Source organism: Papilio machaon, chromosome 10 (assembly GCF_912999745.1).
Source record: "Papilio machaon chromosome 10, ilPapMach1.1, whole genome shotgun sequence".
Lineage (NCBI taxonomy): Eukaryota > Metazoa > Arthropoda > Insecta > Lepidoptera > Papilionidae > Papilio > Papilio machaon.
The window spans coordinates 5751870-5776285 of NC_059995.1; the positions used below are offsets into that span (position 1 = coordinate 5751870).

The 24416-nt window shown below is 34.0% G+C and overlaps 1 protein-coding gene across 3 annotated transcripts in view; it reads right to left on the reverse strand.

Annotated features, from left to right (window-relative positions):
* LOC106717990 (inactive rhomboid protein 1) overlaps window positions 1–21003 on the reverse strand; it is a 114518-nt gene extending 93515 nt beyond the window's left edge. For 2 of the 3 annotated variants that reach the window (XM_045679663.1, XM_045679662.1), the window contains exon 1: window positions 17455–17590. In XM_045679663.1, the coding sequence (XP_045535619.1) occupies window positions 17455–17465 (11 nt within the window). In that variant the 5' untranslated portion in view covers window positions 17466–17590. Of the gene's footprint in view, window positions 1–17454; window positions 17591–20500 lie in introns of those variants that run through there. The other variant, XM_045679661.1, reaches the window with a different exon arrangement.
* Between the last annotated feature and the right edge of the window lie 3413 nt (window positions 21004–24416).

A 24416-nucleotide genomic window follows, 5' to 3' on the forward strand; every position in this document is an offset into this window, starting at 1 on the left:
TGTCTATATTAATATTAAAAAAGTTTGACTGTTTGCATTGAATAGATTCCAAAACACATGAACCGATTTTAAAAATTCTTTCACTCTTAGGGAGCTACTCTATCTCCAGGTAACTGTGATATATTTATTACTATATTGTTATTAATTCCGCGGTATCAACATCATAACACGAGAAAATCAAAAACCATTAAAAACTTGTTGACATTAATGCATATAAATGACAATTACCGTGAGACAAAGTTCTAGAATAGAATATAGAACAATCAAATATTCATATTTTATTCTGCAAGACAAAATTTATGTAACACAGCACTATATTTTACATAAGTAGAACTGATTCCTTGGAGAAAACACAACTTAAAACTTGCCGACAGTCCGCAGACTTTACAAATAAAAAATCATAGATTTTAAAAAATAACTTTCCTCTGTTCTTCAATGCGAAAAACTGGCGACTTCGTTTTACACGTTTTTCTCAAACAATACACTTCAAGTGCCTATTTAAGTGGAACTCACTTATCTCCTCAGTATATTATTTTACTTTGCCAGTTTTCTTACAGCGACCCTTTATTTTACATTTTATTCCTTCCACAGTTCATAAAAATATTAACAATGTATGAACTATATAAAGCATGTAAAAAAGATCACGGAGACAGTGTCATTTGCAGCAATATTTTTAGAATTAATTTAAGAGCATTAAAATTTTAAAAAGAAAATATTATTTAGAATATAAATTTTAGTCCATGAAAATTAAGGTATGTTAATGGACCAAAACAATTTTTAGGGTCTCTTCTCTCTCTCTTCAATTATGGCGCTGAAATCGTTAGACAGAAAGGTTTCAAATAGGAATAAACGATAGTAATTATTACACCTTGATAAAGGAATGACTTACATTTTTTTACTTTATTCACAATAAAAATTAGTTCTAAGGAAAGAGGGAAAAGACGAAGTCTAGAGATATTGAAAGCAACATATAAACAACATATAACACGAGTAAAACTTTTCTTTTCTCAAAGGCGAAAGAGGCATAAAATTTGTTAAGTAAAAGTTAATAATTATTATGAATTAGAACTTAACTATAGAATGATTTTAATAAACAATAAATAAAACATTGGAACAAACTAATCGAACACTCAATACACTTTCGAAGATAACACGAACAAAGCGCATTTAACATCTCAAACATGACCTACTTTCGATGTACATCACTAAAACAATGCCATACACTATTATTTTATCTTTTCAAAATACGTTGGCGGTTATCTCGAAAACGTACGTTATAGGACGGCTATTTTGTTAGTTAGGAAGTGTACAAAAACGTCCCTCGTCCTATTTACCCGGCTCTCCCCACGCCGAGCTCTCACTACACACCCCACCATTATGTTTGTGCATTGTTCATTGAATTTGTACAGGGTTTTTTGCGGGATCTAAAGCGACTAGAGGGCTCTCTTTGAACCGGTCAAACGATACATTAACACTGAATAAGCTGTCATGTAACTACATGAAAACATTAACATATTTCTTGCAAAAATTGTTCGTAATACGGTAGATATATACATTATTATTATGACTAACGAGAGACGTTAAATTGTTTAATTAATATAGGTTAATACAATTATCTTTATCTTTTTATTACAATTACTAAATAACATGTTTAAAATGTTTACTTAAAATAAGCATGCAAAGCAATAAATGTACAAATATTTAAGTGTAGAATTTGCCATTTTTTTACCACGTTTTATTCCATTTTAATTATTGCATAGGTTTTTCAGCATCACCATTATTTTCTTATTTACATGATAATAAAGAAACTCACCACGCCGTCATAAGCATTAGCTAAAAGCGTTCTCGAAATACTTTGTCTGTTGTAAACAAAAGAGAAATTCATTAAGACGAACATCGTAAATTTAGTCAGCGGAGGACAAAAAAAACATCGCTATGAAAAGCGCGGTTACTCAGTCACGTTCGGAAACTCGCAACGAAATGAAAATAATTACACGTCAAATGAGTTGAATGACGCCTATTTAAAATGTTCATTGCATGAGGGGAGGTTACGTCACGATTAATGTACCTCATCATGGCGCCCGGGTTGCCACGCACTTGCTTTTTTGTGAATGTGCACTAGATACGTTTTTGTACTAGACAATCGCAAATTACTGGCATTCTTCAACCCGATTCCGTCGACGTTGCCACTGACAGTGTCAGATTAGTCTATTAACATTGGCCTTTAATAATGACACTGGCAATTTCATGAAATAATTAACAGTTGTTTATTTTATCAAATCTAGTACAGTCAATGTTACAAGGTACGAGACTTCAGAGTTTTTAAACTATATTTAGCACATGCCAATCCAAAGATTAAATAATCTCTAAAGTGAGCAAGTAAATGGCATTGATACTTCTGCTATAAATTCAAGAATTATTGAGGTGTTCATTTTTCTAAGTCAAAATGTATTTTTTACATGTCGAGTTTAATCTACATTTTACAGTAGTTTAAACAAAACTAAAACGACTTAAAAATGGAAAATTTTACTAGCATTTCACACCAATCTTCATGAAGAACTGACAATGTCTAATATACTTTATGTGTCATTAACTTTCATATCTTATTAAGAGTTTATAGCATCTTCAAAAGATGCAATCGAGCGTTACATATAAATCTACAATGTTACAGAGAGTGGCCACATCAAAGTTGATCGTTACTATGTTATGGACGGACATTGTGGCAGTTTCTAGTACTAACTTAATAGCATTTATAACTCGGATAAAAGAAAATACATTTCATTTTAACAGCCTTGTAATTTTCGCTACGAGTCGGTATGTTATTTTTTTGCAAAAATTTTACACTAAAAAGTATTTACTTATGAACTCGCGCTGTGAATATTTTAAAACCTTGTCTACGCTTATGATTCATTGCTGTGGAGCGAATGTATTTTTTAATCATATATTTTTTATTCCATTTTTAAGTGTTTGAATAACTCATCATCAGCATTTTCCTACGGAGGGTCAGCGCAGTATATACAACTCTTCCATATCTGAATTCATATGCTCTTTCACAAAATCGATCCATTCTTTCTTCGGTCTTACTCCAACTTGTAGTCATCCACGCTACATTTAATTTCATAAATTTTTTGTTTATGTGATCTCACCTCATGCTTCTTTATTTCTTCATCACTGTACTTTTAAACTTCTTGTATGAGTTTTCATTCTTAACTTTATTCCTTCATGCCAACATCTTAACATTCGCATTTCAGCCACATGTCATCTGTCCTAAGTGACAGATAACCACCACATATTTATAATGTAAAAAAGTATAAACTTTGAATACAGGTAAACTATGTACGTGTGGCTGTACTGTTAAAAAGAAGTTTGTTACCAGATTACTCTGTGCAACTGTTTTTAATTGCAATTATTTTTCTAACTATGCGCGATAACAACTTTAACAAACGTTGAGGTTATAATTTCTGCGAACGATTTCATTCCTCAGAAACAATCTCTCATTTCAACTAACAACTAGAAAGTCGGTATTTTTTGTATTAAATAAGCTCGCATTGCATGATAGCACGCGTATGTAAAAAGAATTCTTTTAATATGTTTATTAGAAATAGGGTGAACAAATTTATAATTATATCCATTGTTCTTTTACCACTTGAATGATCAACAATTTAATGATAATATGTGAACTTAAAGAGCATGAGTATGATTGGATGATTGGATCTGGAATTCTTAAGTATGGCTTAATATCTTAATTTATAACACCTACTTATAGATTAAAGTAGCGAACGTTTCTAGCATTGACGACATTTTTTATGGTTCTCATTTACCTTACCAGTAATTTACAATTACATTAAATTTCAGTTGTTTAGGTTAATAAAAGATTAAATGACTCCCAAAAGAACAGAATTACAGTGCAAGTGTTTCGATTTTTATCTTACAAGTAAACGTTCAGAATCATGATCAAATTCAACGCAATAAAATTAGGGTTTTATCCCGAACGGTGGGTCGCAGCGAGAGCGTGAATAGCGAAGGGGAAATCTCGAATTCGACCTACTTTCCTCTGCGCCCGCAGCCCTATCGCGGTGAAGGGGCCGCGTTGCAGCTTTACTAATGCCGCCTTAATACAGCCCGTAGACAGCTGTAAGGATATTCGCACTTCAATGTACCTCATTGTAAGAAATACAGTGAAAGGAAATCGGATAGCGAGAGCGTCGTTGTAGGCAGGCGATCGATTGGAGTACGTTGATACCTCCTCGGAGAGGAATCACAATTAGTGGCATAACGCTTTTACCGGCCTCGGGTGATTGATGCCTGAGGCGCGCCGCACCGCCCTAACAACGACAATTTATTAAAAGTATTACGTACATTTATGCTCCGATTGTTACAAAAAAAAGATAAAACAAAGAAATATAATTCAGTAAGTCCTGTATTATACAAGAATGAGTTTACTTTTTTTTAATTTACCGCCCGTACGAAAAACATGTTTATAGGTAGTTTTTTTAAAGGGAATAAATTCAGCAATGAAAACCCGCAAACAGATTAAATCTTATTATTTTTCCCATAAATAAAATATACATTCACATTGATCAAACAGAAAAAGGAAATCTTATATTTACTCTTTACATAAAAATAATTTTATGTCAAACATGAGAAAGACGAAATTACAATTTTGAATGTAACAACATTGAAAATTGTAATTTCGTCTTTCTTGTAACTGTAACAAGGTTAAAGTAAAATAACTTTTTGTACTGAGACAACGGGAGATAGCCTGAGGTGGTTCCGTCACGAAGCGAAATTCAAGATTGAACAACTCCCGAGAAAAAGGCGTTTGGTTTAACTTAACTCTTTACTTTGTACGTGATCTAACTTGAAGGAGGAATCTAAATAATAAAAGAGTAAAGTTTTATAAAATACTCTTGAGAAAAAATAGAATTTGTTATAGAAAGAGATATAAATAGCTTGCTGTAAATTAAACTTAAATACTCTTCTCATTAACTTAAATATACTTCTAGTTCTCGTTCTCTTCCCACGTATAGAAAAAGGAAACATTTATTTTTCTGTATTTCTCTCCTTTTTAGTTAAACTGATTACAAGACTTGTTACTAACAAATTATGAATGTAAATCTGTGAATTTAAGTACATTTATTTTTTATTTCATATGTCTATGGACACTGCAACGGTCCGGTCACATTGCTAATTTTGATAATTTAGCTGTCTACTATAAAAATATTAATGAATTCATGTGATGTTACATGTGTTTTTATATATCACTCCATCTCTATGATGAAAATCAATACGAGAAATCACAGACGCGGAAAATTAAAAGGTAATATTCGTAGATGAAATAGAGCATGAATCGGAGTAAAAACCGCCAGCCGTTATGATTTAACGATATTTATTTTTTAGGTTAGTTAAAAATATAGGTTAGGTTTTATTTATTTCATACAAGTTAAAGTACACATTGATTATGCAACATAGTGTGAATACTAATAAAAATTAAATTAAATACATTTAAAAGGCATAAACAGTGAGTACTTTTATATTAAACTCTTTTTGTTATGAAAGAATAAAAACCAAATATTTACATGTACATGATCTACCGTTCGCTCTATTTATGCCGTTTGATTTGAAACTTAAGTATAACTGAGATGAGAATGCATTAATTTTGTATGGATAAGATCTATACTCAAGTTATCAAATTTTTGTTGTCTAACCGTTGATTTCTGACACCAAAGTCTCTGTTTAAAACATATTTTTATCGCTGTTTTGTCAAAGATAATGGTGACGATATATTTTTTACAGAGATTTTGGTCTCAGAAACTAACGGTAAATATGTAACTTAAGTGAAATCGCCGTAAAATAAAACAATATCCTCTCTAACAAAACATTTTACATTGTTAAAACTCTGTCTGCACTTTGAATGGACAGCTAATAAATTAAATGGTTATACTAAAAGTGAAAAATTCGTACATTCATATTCATACGTCCATACAGTTTCGGCAACAAAGATGGGGAAAGTTCACACTCGGCCTGAAATGAACGAAAAATTCTCTATAGAAAATTTTATACAGAAAGTTGTCCAGAGTTGGTGCTTTTGTGTCAATTTTTTTTCTCATTAAAATGTACTGACGTCACTAAAAGTTTTCATTATTTTTAACATTAAATGAAGATTTATAAGTATCACTTTAACAGAGCGCAAATTAAATAAATAATAAATAGCGAATTGTCTTAAATAATAATGAGACTTCAAAAACAGCAGCCACAAACGACTACACAATCAAAACAACGCTTATCTTATCTTCATCACAATCAAATTCTCTTTAGAAGCTCCATAACCAGTGTCACAACTTTGTCAGCTCTATTAATTATAATTTACAAAATACAAATCTACAAACTGTATCCATATTCTAGACTATCGTTAAACGTCAACCAATTGGATAAGCGACTTCTAACTAGTTAATTACTTTTTAACTAACATTATATATATGAAAATACTAAATCTGCGACCTTTAGTAAATTCGATCTAATCTAAAAACAGATTCTATAAACTAATTAGCACTATTCATTTATAAAAGCATTTCAAAGGACATGTATAGATGGATGGATAAGTGAAAAAGGTACCGTTACTTTAAAATGTAAAAGAGTGTACACTCGGGTACTAAAGTATGGTTGGTTTTGACTAATCTAATTTAAATATATTTGTAACTGAGGAGAACGCAATGTCACCTTTGTAGCGTTAAAAAACTAAATACTAAATAACTAAAGTCGAATTACTGTCCCCACATTTTATTATCAATTCTCAACACACTACGCGAGAACGAGGTTTCATTTGGAATTGTGAATTGTAATAATTAAGATTCGTAACATTATTTCCCTCATAATCATACACAGTTTAATATAATGTATAAAACTAGTATTTCAGGTGCAGTGTCATAAAGAAAATACTATACGTATGTCTGTACTCTGTATACTAATACGACAATATTTTTGCTATATTATGTTATTTCGAAGAAGTTCCGTCTACAATGGTAACGTAGTCGCGGAAAAGAGGAAAAATGTTTCACTATTTTAGCCGAAAGGATAGTATTATCTAAATATAACGAAAGTTCAATTGATCGTGTTTTCTTTGGATATTCCAAAAATATAACCTCTAAAATAACTTTGTTAGTATCAGATAAATTAACTGAAATGTGTTTATTTGTTTTAAAAATATCTACAGTCTGGACTGAAATTTAACACGTCAATTTTACTTAAATTAAAACAGCAAACAAATTCTAAACTGAGAAAATGTCTTTGCTTGCGCAAGTCTGATAAGTCGGTTCGTGTAAAGAACAGGATTCCAGACAAAATCCCCAGATTAGATAACTCCGACAGTCGGTGGCTAAAGCTACTAGAAATAAGACTTTACCTAGGTTATGTATAAAAGAGACTCATATCAGAAAGAGGGTTTAATATTTTTCTTATTATCAGACACTTTGACGACCTCGTTACATAACCTTGATGTTATTCATGTAACATATGTTGGTATAGGATTACGTCTACGAAAATATGAAAAATGATTCTGTGCTATCATTACAAACTCATATCTGTTACAGTAAGTTTCAATACACTTGTACAAAAAGCAATAAGATAGCAATGTTTCTGTATTGGTGTTTCGGCAGTGGAAACTTACAGTTAGACAATCACAACTAAGTATGATAAATATTGCAACTCTCAAACGTTTGAACTCTTTGTACTCTGTATACATTTAAATTACCAATTTTTAAGTCTTATACATGAATATTACACCTGATACTTCTAAATGAATCATTATCTACATAAGACCTGAATTGTGTGAAAATCAGTAGCGTTTATGTTTATCGTAGACAGACGCGTAGAAAAGACTTTTATAATATATATTTGTTAATCAGTACAAAACACACACATCATAGAAATATAGGGCGACAAGTATACTTAAGCAAAAGGCGTACTTCGATTACGAAGTATTGCTGTGAACTGTATGCCGGGGCGGAGCGTTTCTTGGCATTCCAATGATATATGCTTCATAAGCTTATTCAGCAACACGAACACTTTATTTATGATGCGGCCACCATTGCCATTGACTTATGACTATATTCAAGACATAAAATACTACCTCGTATTTCCGTAGAAACAGAATATGCATACCTTGGGAGGTAATATAAGATGAAGCGCACGGTTAATGGCGAAGAAATTTATTAAATTATCTTCATGTGTTGTCCTAAAAATAATAAATATGACACTGACAAACACTAATAACATGGGAAACATGAAAAATCCAAAACTATCGACTAACGTGATCCAATTAACGAAGTATTATTATTAAACCCCGAAAGCAGAAATCAAACCGGAACATTGCATAGTGACCTATAAAAATAATAAGGACGATCGACCGTAGCTGCATTTTTTATGAACCCCAGCTCGATACTGTACAGAAATAATGGCAACATAAACGTTTAACTCGACAACGTCCATGCGACACACCATCGACACTTTGACATACAAAGTGAGCTGTTGAACTATTTCAACTCCGTGTGCCAGTGAATTAAAGCTCTCCCGGTAGTTAGCGTAAGGCGCAGTTTGACTCCACACCACTATGACAGCATATTGACGCCGACAACTGGGTCGACTGGCGCACTCGACCCCAAACGGCGTCCTAGCAACGTTCACCGCGAATTCGGCGCTATAAAGACATATTTTAGAACACTGATATCGCTCCCTGACAAGTTAAAAGTGTGTTAGGCACGGACATTATACAAAACAAAATGGCGTCGCACCTAAAATGTAGGGTCCGTTGGGTAAAAGCGTATTTCATAGTCCGGAGAATTTCAATTTATTTAGATCGAAACGAAGCGTGCTGAGAACGATAATTGCATTTTGTAACAACAATTTTATATTTATAAGTATAACTTTATACAAAAAATATTTTAACAACAAATTATTACAAATTTTTTTGCATGTTTTAATTGTATTTTTTCTGTGTGTCACCAAATTATGACTCTGATATATAGTACAAAATATAGTATTCCCGCTGCTCGTTTGCCCCTTCTCTTATAAATATATATATATATATATATATATATATATATATATATATATATATATATCATAACATTAATATCTTCTCATCGCTGCGTAGATTCTTTTTCGTAATTTTACTTAAGACAATCTCTTTAGTTTCTGTGAGCACAGGTCATTATTATTCACAGTTCTCAGTTTGTCTGCAAAACTTCCGCCATTCATTTCAATATTCAGAACTGCGATGGCAAGAAGTAATGCAACAACTTGGTTATAATGAGAAATTCTTTACATTTTCATAGAGTTTTAAAGTGTTTAGTGTACTAAGAGATACAAGAGTTAAAAGAAAATTTTACCAGAAGTTCCTTATGAATATTTTCAAACATTTAAATATTTACTATTTAAACTATTACTATATAAAGCTTGAGCCAGAACTAAAACTAAACTAACTAATAAAAAATCTGTGACTATCGTTTTGTACTAGAGAATACATTAATAAATAGAAAATTAAAATATTAGATTAAATATAATACATAAAAACTCAAAAATGTCATTAAAAGGTGTCCCTTTAGGCAAGGTTCCGAAGATACTGGCAGCGTTCCCCCTTTGAATGGCTAGACTAATTCTTTGTCCGAGGTAGCTGCCAGCTCTTCGGTCTCCTGTGATGTCGACTAACCTTTTTGCTGTTTCCAATATATTAACATAAGTTATAATAATTATTATTATTATAATAAATTACAATAAAAATATTAAAGAGTTAACACTCTAACATTTTGACCGTACTATTGAAACATGATAAAAGATTAAAATAATATATTATGGTAAAAGAATAGACCTCAACATAAATTTAATTCTCATTCCGTTGGTTTCTGAGACCAAAATCTCAATATAAAATATATCATCATCCTTCTCATTATCTTCGAAAAAAAGAACTAACAATATGTTTTAAACGGGGATTTTGGTTTCAAAACCCTGCGAGAAGAAGGTGAAAGATTCTAAAATTAATGAAATTTGTAACGAAAAAAAAGGTTCATAAATTTTCATAGTACCCACAATATATCACTGAAAATTTAAGGTAGACTTTTATGTAATTATGTTAAAAGTTATTAATATCTCACTTTAGATCAGAAAAAATATTGTTACATGTGCACTTGCGTTACAACACTTTTGCTGGTTCTCAGATTCCCTTTGAAAGCGACTAAGATAACAATAATGTAAAGGCAGACGAAATTCGTGGTTAATAGAAACAAAGTTAACTTCAAAACTATCAACCTAAAACTACAATTTCTTAAATTTGTACACAATAAATCTTAAAACGGGTTAAAGCTTAGAGCACACCCATAGTAATAAATTCTAGAACTTCGATATTCCTAGAGATTCCAATTCTGATATTAACTTTCCACTACGTGCATAAAATACAAATGAATATTATGAGTATGCTTGAAATTTACCTTACATTTTCAACAACCACATACACTTATATTAATCGTCTATTCTATGTGGATTATAAAGGCTTAATCATTTAATTAAATAAAATCATTAAAAAACAAGCAACAATCCTTCGATAGCTTTTAATCCATGTTCGATCATTTTGATAAGGCGAAAATAATAATCAAACGGAGTTGGAATAAATTCATTATTAACGAGTAGTCAAACAACATCTGCCAAGTGCTTATGTTTGGGCACCGGCCAAAATCATTCACATTTCTAACATGAACATTTGTTTAAAAATTATATAATTCCTAAGCTACAATTAAAATACAAAATTCTATACAAACAGCACAAAATTCTCTTAGGCAAAATACTTAAGTGTTAAATACAATTTATAGACATTAACGATACGAATGCATGATACAATAGAATATCTTTTCTCAATCAAACCTCAACCTATTCATGCTACATTACATTACACTCACGTAAAGTTATACAAAACAGATTAAACTAAAACTCCTATCTCATCGTATCAATCAAAACCCGTACGTTAACCGGCTCGGAGATAAAATATTATTGATGACACTTTTCAAATTAAATTATGAATACATCAAGCGACTGTCAACCTTCTGAGTTTCGGTTTGTTCGCATCATTTGTTATCTGAAATGAACGTAACGCCCCCCTTGGTCCCTAACCCTTTCTCTCTTTGATGTACTCTGACGTCCCGATCCGGACAGAGCTCTGATTAAAAATTTTTCCCTGATTTTCCGCTTACATTTTCATTTACGTGATTTGCGGAACGTGACGACCTTTTAATAAATTTAAATAGATAGATTTAAAAGCTTAGACGAAATCGCAATAGGGCCTTTATATTACTTTAACACATAGTTGTTTGTTGTTTTTTTTTTTTTGCAAGATGTCGTCAATTACTTCAAAATGTTGGTATAAAATATTAAAATTTAAATGTTCGGTGACACTGAAGCAACCATAAAAACATTTCTTATTAATTCAAAGTGCATTTTTATCTCGAATTTCAGAACTTTGATCCTAAAAACTGTCGTCACAAGTTTCTTCAAAAAATAAATTTTCTTTAATGTAACATAAAAGTACACCAGACCATCATAAATATTCATCATTTTAGTTGATCGTAGTCGTCTCTTCAAAGGATTGTTGGGAAAGGGTATAAAGCTCGTTTAATAGGCAGAAAGGATTGTCGTTCCGAGCTTCAATCTTATTTCTCCCGTTTCAATATCGGTAAAAACAAAATCGAATCTGTAGGGCTTAATTTACGATTTTCGACTTTAGTATTTATTAAAAATACTAATTACGTTATATTCTGTTTTGCGCTGTAAACCTAACTGCTGTGTTCACTGGAACAAATCAAGTGCATGCCAGGGTCATACTAATACGAGTATTGAGTTCGCTTCCATACCGTTCACTTCCGCGACAGTGTGCTGGAAACTATAAATTGTCTACGTGATAATTGTTCATAAATGGACATGTCGTATGAACTATTTCCAAATTAATGTGGAAATTACTTTTATATAAAGTAGGACAAAGTACGATCTAGATCCCGGTCCGTTGTTAGTTAAGTGTGACCTACTAAACTTAGACGTTATGGGAACGAGTGATTTATTATTGTTTTCATACGACTATTCACTTTTAAATACTTGACATAATCCAGGAGTTGGCAAAGGATGAAAAAGATTAGTTTTTTAAGAACAGAGAACACCGAGGTGATCGACGACGCCCATGGATATCCGCAGCACCGGAGGGACTGCAGATGAGTTGCCGGCCTTTAACGAGATAAAGCTCGCTTCCTGAATGAACCTAAGTTGTATAGCTTTGGAAATAAGTTGAGTGGAAAACATCACAAATCAGAAAGTGCTGGAGAAAAAGAATAGTAAAAGTATCAAAAAACAGGACCGGAAAGATATTAGGAAGTCCAAAAAAATATACGGAACAGAGAAAGCAGAAAGTGGATGTTTTGTGGTATCAGGAGGCACAGAGAATGGCACAAAAGAGGGAAGGCTAAAAATTGCTGCATTGACAAGGACGCATTAGTTTTTTTTATATTCAACTAGAACGACATAATCCAATCGCTAAGTATTTTTAACTTTACGAACAATTTCGATGAAGGTGGACTAAAACTAATTTTTGTTACGAAGCCTTTTTGTTACCTTTCAAATATTAAAAGTAATGTACTCGTAAGTAAGTCTTTTTGTGATGTAGATTTTGAACTAATTATTATTGGCACTTTGTAAGCAAACAATAAAGTAATGAAGCAAATATTCAGCGTAAAGAACATTTTGAAATAAATTCACTACTTCATAGTTCAAAATGTTCTCGGACGTAAACGTTGAACTTCAATTGTTCCCCTTTGGAATAGAGAGAAAATAAAACTGGAGTGTTTTAGAACTCATAACAATGCATTCAAATTAAGGGAAATTCTTTCGCAAAGTAAAGTACAACAACAACAACTCAAAAACTTTCGTTTATGTGACTTTTGGCTTTTTTCCAATTTTGAGTTATCGTTTAAATGAAAAAATACGCACATGGGAAAAATCTAAACAAAAGTCGAAGAGGGTTAGAAAGAATTCGAACAATACTTAAAAACGGTTTACTAATTGAAACCTATGTCCTACGACAAAACTTTCAAAGAAATTGCAATTATATACTAAAATAGAAATCAATTTATAAAATATTAGAACTAAAGAATAGGGATAAGTACGGTATATAATAGATAAGTCAAAAAAATCAGATTCTTCGTTCTTTCTTTAATTATGCATTAATGTAAATAATATTAACAAAAAATGAAACAAGAGAGTGCCGTTTTGAGTTTGTTTTTCTTAAGAAAAAAATAAGACGCTAACAGTGCCATTATCTTTGATTTATTAGCGTTTTAAGAATCCCCGTTATTCACTACAAGCGTTACAAAAAAATAATTCACAAAACATTGCACCATGAAAGATTTAAAGAAAAAAAATCATGTTTAAACTTTTCCCAAATGATCAAAATATATAAAACTTATTTCTACTTTTGAAAACTAGTTAGTTTATTTTGGTATCATATTTAGAATTGCAACTGCGACGAACATACACGCTATTCAAAACGAGAAGGTGCAAACGAGTGCCTTTCAGTTTGAGCAGAACTGAAAACACTTTAACTCGCGTAGTTAACCACTTTTGATATTCGAAAAACGTTGTCGAAATCGAGGAGGACATTGTCAATAGCAAAACATAGAAAGAACACCACGTTGAAAGGAATATACAGAGAGGAAGTTATATTTACATATACAGTGACTATAATATTTTCTCTATCTACCTTGACATTAAAGAACAACATTTTTTATATATTTTAAGGTGGCAAACGAGCAAGCGGTCACCTGATTCGCCAAAATAGCGAAGCGACCGTTGCCCATAGTCATCCGCAATTGCAGATGCGTCGTCTACCTTTAATCGACGGAGGAGTGGACGCACAGAAAGAGAATATATCTCTTTTCTTTGCGTCCCGTCCTCTGTCAAATTTTACCATGCTTCTCATCCTTTTCTCGTAAGAACTATTCATGTAATTAAGTATTTATTTCTTACCCCTGTTACCAATGAATGCTGGTAAATTTTGAAATGTAAACAGAACAATAAGTTCGTTATTTTTACCAACAAATCAAAAATAAGTCTATTCAAACCTAAGTAAAATTCTGTCACATGCGTACATCAGCAGTTCAAGTTTCTTAGCTACAAATTATGCTCTCATACACTTTCCCGCTTGAAAAATACGTCAATTTCACAAACTAACCCGGTTTGTTAGACTCCAACTTGAAGTCGAAACCTCTATTTCATCTCAACGAAAGCTTTTCGAATCTACGAGCTAGCAGTTTTAAGAAACATTTTCCTGACGTGCAACATTTTCTAGTTGACATGCACCAACGGCACCACGTTTATAATTTTTCTTGAATTCCTTAAGGTAGAAATTTAATATATGAAAATGCTTGTAATTTCACCGTATTTGAGTTTGTATAACTCCGTGGGTCTACACAACGCATACATATTTAGAAATATACTAAAATGTGTGTTTTTAAAGCACATTTAGAGTTATGGAATAAACTTTATTACAGTATTTAGTAACCTTTAAGAGTTTCAGCCAGCTAAATCATTAATGATTTTTTTTCACAACAAATACAAGTTAATATAATAAATATTAAGTAAACACCACACCACCGATATTACTAATGTTTTGACTACTTTAAATAGAATATGTTCCATACATATGTACATTTTTTACCTGGATGTATATATTCTTACAATCAGACAAAATTAACAGTTTTATTCGTAATTGTAATACTTAATGTCATTAAACATGGAGCGTTTATCTCGTCACTGCACACTTCACTTTAGGTTTACATAACAAATAAAGATTATAATAACTTTTAGTGTACCAAATATACAATATTTTGTATTATCATAGAACTAAGTAGAGGAACAAGTAATTACGTAGTTCCGAGGGTACTTAAATATTGATGTTGTTACATTGTTGTTGGTATCCTAATACAATGTTAGGGTGCAAACACACTGGTGTTTTAATCGAATTTTCAGTTTTAGATAAATAGAAATTACTTATTAAGGACATAAAAGAATTCTTGATTAATGATTGATGACATAAAGAAACCTCAACTTTTAAGAAAGAAAGAATTCTCAAGAAACCCCGGTTAAGTTTAAGTAGTATACATAGGTTGTCTACATTAATATTTTATTTAAATATGACGTTTTCGTATTATTGATTAATTTAGGATATAAGAAAACACAACTGAGTTTCTTTCTGTTGTAAAAAGAAATGACATTTATTGTTTTTTCATATTATTTTTAACCCTAAACTACAATTAAAAAAAATCAGGTTATATTTCAAAAATGTTTTCATACTATGACATTGACAGTTCATCCTAATTTTACTACAGACTAAATATTGATTATAGAATGGCTGCGATCCCACAGATCATATAAACAAATTAAAGAATATTCTTCTTTACAAACATGTATCTATAAAAAAATCATAAATCTATAAACGTGTAACGAATAACAAAATAATCTGCATAGCTTATAAAGCATTGAAGAAGCCGCACATGTGAAGTTATGAAATCATTCGTTAAAGTACATTGTCGTTGAACTGTTCTTAAAGCAAGTTTTTAAACTATGTTTGAATAGCTAACAAGGACACAAGGCACTACAATGGTATTGTACGTTGTAACTTTTCAATGTCTTAAGAGGACTTGTAGTAACTTAGTAGGTAGGAGTGGTACCACTTTACCGTCTGACAGAAGTTATTTAAATCTGCACAGAGGTCTTCTTAGTGATCATTTAAAGAATTTGATTATGGCAATTAGAGTGCAATCTTTGTTATTTAGCACTATTTAGTTTATAGAATACCTGTAAAACTCAACTTTCTTCATACAAATAAACAATTAAACTAATATCGATATTTTGACCATTTAATTATTTTTTTTTTTATTACAACTATTGTAAATTGGATTACGCTGTTGTTACATTTTCGATTTAAATTATCAGATGAGAAGTCCAAACGGTTATTACTTTGGAGATAAAGCACCACCAAGAGCACACTGTACTTATAGATATTAATATTTCAACTAAGGGAGAGAAAACTACACTAAAGAATTCCTATAGGTAAGAATACGACTCTGTGTGTGGAAGTTAGTTTACAAACCAGATACTTTTATGTAATAACACTAACGTAATTTCGACTTCTGTATGCTGTTATATTACAGTTTTTTTTTTGTTACTGTAATAATGCTCGCTGCTTTATAATTAAAAAACATAAACGCAGTTGCCATAATTCTAGCGCATGACATGAAATGCGAGTAAGAAAATTATTTACACAACCTAATTTACATTTTCTGCGAGTGCACTATGTATGCGGTGGGTTTTCTTCTTTACTATTTTAACATGTTCAGAGTAAGCTTTATAAAAAGTTGAAAACGTTTACCTACGTACGGGTCATTTCAAATTACATTAACTAATATAACATTTCATTTCAAATATGAGAGTATAAAAATAAAGAAACGTACATGATAATAATGTAGTTTTATATAATACGTATAGGATCTCAAACATATTGTGCATCGGTTTACTTCAACAGAGAATCAAGTCTAGAATCCACAAGAATATAACCTAAAAAATAAAATCATACCCCAAAAAGTCCTGTACTGTATTCAATAGTAAAAATATAAATGAAATGCTGAGTATCCGTTTTAAATTATTAAAGCAATAAAAAATATGATCAAAAATAAATTGCAAAGCAATTCGCTGTGGCAGGTAACGTACAAATGGGTCCGTTCAAAACGAAAGTAATTCATTTATCTTCCTTATTCGCTTGTTTTGGTTCGGCGCTGCTTTTACAGAAACGCTATCAATAAATCACGCACCTCCCTGGCTTACTTAGACTTGCCGAGGCACTTATACCGCCGCATACTTTTATCCCAAGGGCCGTTACTTTTGTTTTATAGACCTATTACAATTATAATCCTAAGATTTTATTCCATGAATGCGTAAACTTCATAATATATATCAATATCAAAACGGGATTTTCCAAAGATATGGGTAAACTTGTTAATTCAATTTACATAGGTTTGTGATTTATAACAGAGTACAGTCGAACCTGGATAAGCGTAAGTCCAAGGGACCCCGATATTTTTCTCGATTATAGAGGATTCTCTCTAACGCGAGTTTCTCGCTTATTCAGTTCTCGCTTATCCAGGTTCGATTGTATTTAGTAAAAACGAAGCACGATATAGGAGATTAAGAACGCGTTATTTTCTTATGCCATCTATCGTTATGTTAATAAAACAGATTTTTTATGCAATAAATGCATTTAGCACTCATTCATAGATATCATTTGTAGTTATCATGATAAATACCGATAAAACCACGGATTATAATAAAGACATGCTAAGACATGCCTGTTAATTTTATAGGGTAACTTACTTCTCATGCATTATAAAGGAACAATCCACTCTCGCATAGACGATATTCTTCTCGCCGTCACTTTCATACACACACAAGCGAACACAAATGTTTTCGTATTAATATTTAACAAACACAATCCGACTAGCTTCGTACACATACACGGTACACAAAAACGTGTCAAATGATATCAAAAGAGCACCTGACACGCCCGTGCCGCTTATCTTTTTGGTAGAACGATGAGTCTTCAATTTCGTAACACCTGTAATACAACAATATCGCCATCGCTCTCATTTTCTTTGAAAAAAACAGAGATAACGATAACGTTCGTTTATTTGTGTAACGAAAATTCACGTTAAAAGATAAATTCTGCAGTCGCTACCCAAAGTAACACATTGATATAATATTTTACACGTCTTGTCAAAGGAAAAATATACAATGCTTACTTCAAAGCGGATTAAACGTACTTCAATAGTATTATATAAAAAAGAATTCTAGAATGGATACGGTTGTTATTTTGATGTTTTTTTTAAATCATAAAGGAACAATAGGTTATTGAGACATTCACCTAAACCTAAATCAACTGATCGCCAAAATACTATAAACTAACTTGTGCCTGCGACTACGTCTGTGTGGCTATCCGGTTTTTAATAATTCTGCAATAGATAATCAATGACATGATGAAATGTAATGGAATATGTTTGGAAAATCTCAAGTCTTTAGGCTCATTAGTTTGGTGTCGGTTTCTAAATATATCAAAAGTATGGTGTGTTTCAAATGCACAGTCCAGAAAAAATGAACCTAAACGTGTTCCATATTCTTTATCTGTATACAACATCTATCTCTACATCCTTTCCATACAACATCTATTCCAGACAAAAACTCGAATGAATTCAGTAGCATTGTTCGACATTCGAATACGCTCCAGATAGCAATTTATGTCGTTCGAAGATCGACCGCAATAGGGTAAAAGTACTCTTAGCGTCAATGCCTGCACAGAAGCAATTACCCGTCTTAAACTCCCCTTATCCGATAGTATTAAAGCCTTAGGAATACGATTGAGCGACTTTCGGATGCAATGCCGTAGACATGTGAAGGATTATACCATTCTATTGGACCCGTAATTGGATAACTTTCTTACTTTATAATTAGCGTTACTAAAGCATATTTGTTATTAGCCAAGCAAGAGATAATTTAAGGTTCAAATCGTTTTTAATCACGTACAATTTATCCGTCTTTATTCTAGATATTTGTAAAATGAAATAAATTTTAATTAGGAACCTAAATTTCGTTCAGGATTTAATAGGGGCAATGAAAGGTCAATTTTTTGTGAGCAGTCGCAAAAGTTTTTAATGGATATTTCACGAGACCCGAGCGAAATTCCATCGCTGTCATAAAACGAACGGGACTGGAAGCATTAAAAAGAAACTCTAATAAAAGGCTTCGTATAAAGAAATGGGTAACAAATATGATACAAAGCGTTATTCAGTCAGCTTGTTAGACGCAGATAAATGTTACATAACCAAGAGATATCATTGAAGATATAATTGTATGAATACAGATAACATATATATTTTAAAAAAGTGTCGAAAATCTTGAGTATAAGCAGTGAAAGATATTATACAAATAAATCTAAACAAGAAAATTTTGTTATTCTAAAAGAATGTTTCAAGTTATTTATTTTTTTATCTACGAGTATTTGACGTAGATTGACATAGGTGTATTTGTAACATGGAAAATACAAACCGATCTTTTTGTGTACACATCGAAGAAGGCATTTCCCTTAGTCTACGTAACACCTTACCCTCGTTCATTTTCTGACCATTCGAATTGAATAGAGATTCGAGAAACATCTATTCACAAACTTATCTTGACAGTTTGTCAGTGATATCTGATTGTCTGCAACGCTATAAAAACTAACAAAAGAGATGCTTTAGAAAGGCTCACAAAGATTTCTACCATATCATAAATTGTAAATATAAAAAAATATATCGTTTAATGTATATATTTAACACATTATACGTATATCATTGATTTTATAATTTTCCAACAGATGGTGTTAGTTTAAATTGTAATAAAATTCCAATGAAAGAAAATCTTCTATTTTTTAGTATGAAATAGGATTTACAACATATAACACATAAAATAATAAATCTTAATTACTGTGCTAAAGCTCAAATCTTAAAGAGTAGTAGTTTCTTAGTATAGTGCACTATAAAACTTTAAACATTTTGGTGTAGTATGGGGCTCTCGTCGCTCGCCTTGACTATCTCATTCCAATTGAACGCCTATATCATAAACAAAGGAATGTCATAGAAGCCATTATGCTATTTTTTATTCTAACTATACTGACGTAAATAATTTTTAAATATTATAGTATTATAATTACCGAAGAAATATAGATTGTTTAAATTTATAATATTAATCTGTTTAGAATTTATGGAATGAAAAATTGCAAGTTATACACAAGTATGTGTGGACTCTAACATGCCAGTAATCTAATCTTTATTTGTGTAAGATTTCTTCATTTACATTGTTTATTTGCAAATGTGGTAATGGCAAGCCATTAATGCAGCTTATTTCACTGTATTTTAGTTTTGGTTATTATCATTATTATTATAAATATATGTATATTTCGATAGGTATACAACAGACAACGACACATTGCAACACTTAAAATTTTTAGTTATGTCTTAAAAAGGCATGTGATGACTAGATTTTATAAATTTCAATCGATCGAACCAAAGCAAATAAATATTGTTGGTTTAAATAAGTTACTAAAATAAACATAAATATCGCTTTTAGCCACAATTCAATTAGGCCATCATTAGTGTATTAAATACGAATTCATATAATTTTAGGTACCCTTCATTTGCGGTCGCGTCATCAATTATTATTATTTGCCGACTGCGTAATATTTGCTCGGACAACGTTTACGCAACGACATGCAGCCGAATAATTTATGTTGTTAAAACCGATAGTCGTTTCCTGAATACATTCGCGATGAGAGTTTGTTTGGTAGGGGGTGTTTAGACACACGTGTAGCACGATAGAGCAAAAGACTCACCAGTCAAGCTGCGGCTGCTGCTGTCTCCGGCGAGCCTGTACGCAGCAGGGCGGCTCTGGACCGTCGCAGGGCAGCTGTAGCGCCGGCGGCGGCGGTGGTGGCGGCGTGCAGGCCAGGCGCCGAGCCGCCGCCGCGCCCACGTACTCCACGTACCGCGTCGGTGGCGGCGAGGCGACGATGTCTTCGCGGCAGGACGGGCCGCAGCACTTGCGTGGCGCCGGCGGCCGACACGCCAGTCCGCAGTAGACCGGGGGCGGCGGCCGCAGTGGCGCTGGCGGCCTAGGCACGTAGCGCTCGACGGGCACGTGAGCCGCAGGCGGCACGTAGCGCGGCAGCCGCGCGCGGTCAGCCTCCGCGCTGCGGCGCACGCGGCGCGGCGACGCTGAGAAGCGGTCCGGCAGCGGCGCGGGCGGCGGCGGGCTGAGTCTCTCCGGCGGCGCCACGCTGAACGCGCCCGCCGTCGGGAATCGCTCGCAGGGGGAACGCGCGTACTCCTCGCCCATGGCGCGCGGTCAACCGGCCCCGCCGCCGCCCGCGCGCCCTCCTGTCGGCGCGGAGCCTCACATGCCGCGCGACCACACTAGCACTTACACTGGACGCGCGCTGCGCTGGCTCGTGGCCGTTGCACGGTCTCGATGTCCGCATTCACTCGAGCGCCATCGCGCTCACGATCGATAGCGGCGGCGCGGTGCGGGCTCAGTAGGCACCCGCCGCGGAGCACCGGGCTCGACGCATCGCTCCCTTGACTCGACTCACGACGCGGTTTTCCGATTATACTCTTATGCTTGGGCGAGGCGAGAGTGCGTCCTCTGGCAAGATGGCCGCTGTCGTCATGGCCGCGCGCGGCGCGCTTGCGCGAATGTCACTGCAATGTTTATTTTCACTAGGTCTTTGGAGCTGAATATCCAACACTGGTGGTGCGTGGTGGTGATGTCTCCCGGTGGCTGGGCAACCGGCAGGGTGTATTCGAGGAGCGCGTCGTCGCCGCGGCGGCGTGGTACGTGCGGAGTGGCGCGGGTGCGGGCGGCGCGCAGGCGGGGCGCGGGGCGCGAGGCGGGGGCGCGGACGTCACGCTGCTGCGCGTATCGACGCGCGCTGCGCGACCCTATCGCGGCTACCTTCGCTTCCTTCATACACAAACACTATTAAACGAACATGTTTATTTTTGAAACTTACTCGGCCTTAAGTCTTATTTAATGTCTCCAAAGGTAACTCAAGTAGAGAATACCATATGAATTTATTTTGCCATTAAATTTATAAATGTATTTCTTTAAACAGTTAACAATTACATTATTGAATGACTCTTTAGTAAGGCAGTATATTGCAATACAAAAATAAAAACAAAGTCTGCGTAATTCACAGATACTACTTAAATATAGATCTTTTTAGATATTTTTTTTTTTTTTTTTTAATCAAAAATAATTTTGAAGCCATTGGTTTGGAGCTAAATTTTAGCAAATGCGAACTTTTCATAAATAACTCCAACTTAAATTTAAATGACGTAAAGCAAAAATTTAATATTTTGGCTCCAAATATTAAAATAGTTAACAGTGATTCCCTTCACCTTTTAGGTTCTCCAATTTTTGATGATTCTTTTTCTGAATATATTAATAGTTCAATTGTTAAATTTAAAACAGCCGCTGACCGTCTCCTAGAAATTAGTCCACATTATGCACTTTGCATCTTAAAATTCTGCCTTTTCGTGCCAAAACTTACTTATGTGCTCCGTTGCTGCTCCTTCTGGAATCACCCAGATCTTTTGACACAAGTAGACGACTTAATCAAAATTAGTATAGAATCGATTCTTAATTTACAGCTGAACGAGCAATCTTGGACCCAAGCATCTTTACCCATCCGTTATGGTGGTTTAGGGATTCGCAAAATTTCCAGTGTCGCTTTACCAGCCTTCCTATCTTCTGTCCATAGTTCAACAAATCTCATAAGTAAAATTTTAAGGGCATCCCCTTCAAACTTTGAGATTGCTGGCTTGGAAGAAGCTAGAAACGCTTTCTTAATTGCATGCCCAGGTCAAAATTTTCCAGTTTCTCCAAATTCACAGAGGAGTTGGGACGACATAAATTGCAAATTGACTTATGACAATCTTTTAAGCCGTAGTACAGATTCGGCGCGTGCCAGGCTTTTGGCTGTGGGTACGCATGAGGCCGGCTACTGGCTTCACGCGTACCCTTCGTCAAATACAGGAACTTTTCTTGAGCCTGACACGCTCCGAATCACAACCTGTCTACGGCTTGGGGTTCCGGTCTGCATTCCTCATAAATGTCCCTGTGGCAGTGATGTCGACAGACTAGGACATCACGGACTGTCATGTCAAAAAAGTGCAGGCCGCTTCTCGAGACATGCCGCACTCAACGATATCGTGCGCCGGTCTCTTGCCAACGTCAACGTGCCAAGTCTTCTTGAACCGACTGGTATTGCCAGAGACGATGGCAAGAGGCCGGACGGTATGAGTTTGATTCCATGGAAGATGGGTCGGGTGCTGGTATGGGATGCAACCTGTTCAGACACACTGGCCCCTTCCCATCTACATGGAACAATCAACAGAGCTGGTGCGGCTTGTGAAGCGGCTGAAAAAGCTAAAGCTTGCAAATACAGGGGTCTGGGCACCGAATACGAATTTGTCCCATTCGGTGTCGAGACCCTTGGTCCGTGGGGTCCTAGCGCTAGAAAGCTTTTTAAGGAAGTAGCAAAAAGGTTAGTCGACATCACAGGAGACCGAAGAGCTGGCAGCTACCTCGGACAAAGAATTAGTTTAGCTATTCAAAGGGGGAATGCTGCCAGTATCTTCGGAACCTTGCCTAAAGGGACTCCTTTTAATGATATATTTTAGCTTTTATATTATATTTAAGATAGTTGATTACATTTATTTAGTTGTATAGTTAATGTTTTTAGATATTAATTATTAATATAGATCTGTATTTAAACATTTATTAAATCCGTTTTTCGTCTCTTAACTATACGAATTCTCTGTTTAATACGCAATGTAAACACAGCATGTTACGCTGTCTCTTAACCCAGATCGGTGTTCGTAGGTGTCGTAGATATCTGGCGTAGGCTCGCTCGTAGCGCTCTTACTTAACATCACTTGTCATGCAAACCGGTTATGTATTATTCAACGTAATTCATTAAAATGAAACACGCTGCTAAACGAAATTTCTATCAAACAATACCGAAACTGTTTCAATTCATCTTTGCACATAGATTCTTTGTTCGCTTGATGTTGATTAACTATTTAATATAAATGTAATTTCCTTGTTCATTACCAATATTGGTTTTATAAATTGGTAAGAATTAACTCACACAGTGAACCGAAGCAGATTTTTGCCTCCGGCAATAGATGTCTTTTCTTCGATCGAACTTCTTATAAAGAAAAAGAAACTGAAACTAAGATTTTAATCACGAAAAGTCTATGGAATTAGAGAACTCTAATTTCAATGATTTCATTTTCATTTATACAACTGTAAACAATATTTGTCACCTTGAAAATCGAATTTGGATCAGTATTTGCCTAATAACAAACGGTATAACACTCAGTCGAATGTCGCTACGGCCCGTCGGCAAACACAATAGCCCGATAAACAAAAGCGACATGTGTCACAGCCAATATCATAAAAGCGAACGATGAAAAGCGTTTTATATAGAACAAAGTGCGCATACTATAATTTTCATTATTGATGAACAATAAAGGGTTGAACAAAATATATTGGGAGCCTTACTTACTTATTGGGTCGCTAAACTTTCATAGTTTCTACCATTTTTAGAAAAATATTGAAGAAAACTATAAATAGTATCATTAAATGTTCTTACACTAGAGACATTGTCTGGTAAATCATTAATTATAACCAAAATTTGCTGCACTGGATACTTTCCAAGCCATTGTACAAAACAAAAGAACTAA